At 49.9% G+C, this 3,614-nt stretch overlaps 1 protein-coding gene across 2 annotated transcripts in view; it reads left to right on the top strand.

Annotated features, from left to right (window-relative positions):
* SUMF2 (sulfatase modifying factor 2) overlaps window positions 1–3,614 on the top strand; it is an 18,322-nt gene that overhangs the window by 12,639 nt on the left and 2,069 nt on the right. For both annotated transcript variants that reach the window (XM_006148093.3, XM_006148094.3), the window contains 3 exons: window positions 194–249; window positions 3,011–3,095; window positions 3,255–3,399. In XM_006148093.3, the coding sequence (XP_006148155.1) occupies window positions 194–249; window positions 3,011–3,095; window positions 3,255–3,399 (286 nt within the window). The remainder of the gene's footprint in view (window positions 1–193; window positions 250–3,010; window positions 3,096–3,254; window positions 3,400–3,614) is intronic.

Raw genomic sequence — 3,614 nt, 5'->3', positions numbered from 1 at the left:
CGGGATCCTGGGCACGCATGCACACGCTCCCAGCGTGAGTTTTAAGCCATCGGGTCCGGGACGCGAACCGCGGTCGACTACGTAGGAGTCCAGTGACATAGCCATTACGCTAATTGCTGGTTCCAATTCTGTCTTTTCTTTTCCCCTGCGCTTCCCATGACCCTCCTCTGCTGTCTCCTTGCTGTCCTGGCAGGCCAAGTTTACCCATGGGGGAACCGATTCCAACCAAACCGCACCAACCTGTGGCAGGTAAGACCTGTTCCTCCTTTCACTAAGCTTTGACTGAGACTTGCTGTAGGCCAGGCATTGTGTTAGGTGAGGATTCAGAGGGCCTTGTGTTCCAAGGCAACTGATAACTGATAAACAGGTAAAGCAAAAGATGGTGTGGTAAATGTTCATATTACAGATTTTCAGAACTGAGCATCCTGGGGATGACTTCAAAGAGAGGTGACACTGGAGCCTATTGAATAGAAGTTTGTGACGTGAAAAGTGAAGGAAAGAACATTCCAGCAGTAGAATGCCTGGCACTGTATTAGGCAAGAACTCTGTGTTCAGAGATGTGACCTGTTCAGGGAGGCTGGATATCAGGAAAGGGACGGAGGTGTACAAATGGAGAATGGATGGGAAACAGGAAGGAGCAGGTGTTCCACGCTCTTTCAGACTTTACTCTCCAGACAGTGGGGAACCAACACAGGGGTTTTGTTTGTTTGTTTAGATTTTTGCCATAAGGCAAATACACTCACTGGAGAGGGACAGAGATAGACAGAAAAAAAGAAAGTGAGAAATCACCCCACAGGGGGGATGGTCATGCTGTAACCCATTCTCTCCCATTATCCTCTTGGGATTTTGGCCACACACGCACATGCACCCAGCATGAATTTCAAGCTGCAGGGTACAGGACTGGCCATGTGGAATCCAGTGCCTTAACCACCATACCACCTGCTGGCCCACCAACAGAGGTTTTTAAACAGAAGGAACAAAATCATTTTGATTTGGGGCCATGCTAATCACTGTTAGTTTGTTTTTTCTTTTTTCTTATAGAACTATTTTATTTAACTTTATTTATTTACTTATTCATTTATTTTAGTTTGACCAGATTGAGACAAGAGCGAGAGCAAGAGAGAGAGAGAGAGAGAGAGAGAAAGCAAGCTGCGATTAATTAAGATCTTTATTGAATCAATAAAATGTGGGGCGGGGAAGGCATAGAAAGCAACCATGGATACCAGAGACAGTGTGGGAGGAGGGCAGGAGATGGCAGAGGGTGAGAGATAGGGAATCAAGGATGGGAAAAAAAAAGAAAAATATATAGGAAACAAGAAATGGAAAATTATTTGTTGACAATAACACGTATGTTGATGTGCTTGATTGAGCCAATATACAGTGTGTTCTGGATGGGAAGTCTCATTTTGTATGCTATAATAATGTATAGTAAATGAATGTAAATTTTAAAAAAAAAGAAAAAGAGGGAACCAGCAGTTAGCGTAATGGCTATGTCGCTGGACTCCCATGTAGTCGACTGCAGTTCACGTCCCAGACCCGGTGGCTTAAAACTCACGCCGGGCACATGTGCATGCATGCCCAAGATCCCAAGAGGAGAATGGAGAAGGGATTGCAGCGTGACCATCCCCCCGGGGGGTGATTTCTCGCTTTCTGTCCCTATGTCTCTCTCTGTCTGTCTGGCGAGCGCATGCGCCCTATAGTGAGTAAAAATCTCCCCAAAAAGAAAAGAAAAGAAAAAAAAAAAAAAAGAAAGCCACTAGGTCTGAGACTTGAACCATTCTTGGCCATGTGGGAGTCCAGTGCCCTTAACCACCACACCACTTGCCAGCCCCAATCACTGTTAGTTTTTGCATAGATGAAGTCGAGCTTCAGTAGTAGCAGATTCTTCTTTCTTTTTTCTTTTAAGAGAGATTTTTGCTATAGGGTACATGCCCTCACCAGAGAGACAGAGATCACCCCCTAGCGGGGATGGCCATGCCACAATCCCTTCTCTATTCTCCTCTCAAGATTTTGGGCACGCACTCACATGTGCCCGGCATGAGTTTAAGCCACCGGGTCCAGGACTCAAACTGCGGTTGACTATATGGGAGTCCACCGACATAGCCATTATGCTAACTGCTAGTCCCAAGAAATGTTGCAGTCTTAGCATGCCGAAATACTGAGTAAATTAGCCGAATCCCTTTTTTTTTTTTTTTTTGAGAGGTTTTTGCTATAGAGCACATGCGCTCACCAGACAGACAGAGAGAGACATAGAGACAGAAAGCGAGAAATCACCCCCCAGGGGGGATGGTCACACCGCAATCCCTTCTCCTCCATTCTCCTCTCGGGATCTTGGGCACGCACGCACACGCTCCCAGCGTGAGTTTTAAGCCACCGAGTCTGGGACGCGAACCGTGGTCGACTACGTGGGAGTCCAGCAACATAGCCATTACGCTAACTGCTGATTCCCCGAATCCCAATTTAATGAGGAAAAAAAATGAGCAAGGTGGACAAATTGCATCAGCAAATGCAGGTTTACTTTTCAGGAATGTTGGTGGTAGAGCTGGAGTAGGGAAGGTAGTTAGGGGGGCTGAGGGGGAAGTAAGTCTGTCAGTGGTTGAAGGGAATGGGGCCTCCTACAGGACACAGAAAGAGCATCAGCAATGCCTCAGCAGGCAGGCAGAAGTAGGTGCCCATGCCCAGGCAGGGGTGTAGGACACAAGAAGGGGAGAAACCTCACTTCCCAAAGCAGCGTGGCATGTGGGATTGGAGGCTGAGGAGGTGCTGAGCTGTGGAGAAAGCAGGAGTGGGCCACAGTGAGCACAGAAAAGCACACTGTTCTGAAGCCAGCCCAGAGGTCATGGAGGACGTGAAGCAAACTGGTGTTGGAGCTTAGGATGGGAACCCTAGGTCACTGCCTCATGCCCTTCCCCCAGTGATACAGCAAGATGCCCTTATTTTCCCTCTGGGTAGGCAGGAACACCTGCCTTGTGACAGAATGGCAAAACCTTTAGCCTAATTTCTCCCCCAGGGAGAGTTCCCCAAGGGTGACCGAGCTGAGGACGGCTTCCACGGACTCTCCCCTGTGAACGCTTTCCCCCCACAGAACAACTACGGTAGGCTTTCTCTGCGGGTTGCTGTCAGCACTCACAGACGGGATGGTGGGATCTTGCTGCTCCTGAAGTGTGGCAGAGAGAAGTGCCCAGGGCCTCCGATGGGTAGGGGGGCTGGTCTGGAGCTTCCTGGCCTGGACTGACCTGCTTGCCATGCCGCAGGGCTCTATGACCTTGTGGGTAACGTGTGGGAGTGGACAGCATCACCATACCAGGCTGCTGGCCAAGACATGCGTGTCCTCCGGGGGGCATCCTGGATCGACACGGCTGATGGCTCCGCCAATCACCGGGCCCGGGTTACCACCAGGTAAGAGGCTTGGGCCAAGGGAACATGTGCAGTAGCTCAGGGCTGAAGGTCTAGATCCCAGGCTCCCAGAGGGCAGATGGCGCCAGGGCTGGCGTTGCTGCTGCCTCTGCAGTCCACCCCCACCAAGAGTTGTGGGTGCAAAGAAAGCAAGCATTCTTGCCATGAAGAGCGGAAGGCCCAGGACGACTCGTGAGCTTTTCCTGCCAGCTCTCAGC

The sequence above is a fragment of the Tupaia chinensis genome, unplaced genomic scaffold, assembly GCF_000334495.1.
Source record: "Tupaia chinensis unplaced genomic scaffold, TupChi_1.0 Scaffold000231_1, whole genome shotgun sequence".
Lineage (NCBI taxonomy): Eukaryota > Metazoa > Chordata > Mammalia > Scandentia > Tupaiidae > Tupaia > Tupaia belangeri.
The sequence above is the reverse complement of the archived record's forward strand: the minus strand, read 5'-3'. Positions and strand labels throughout refer to the sequence as shown.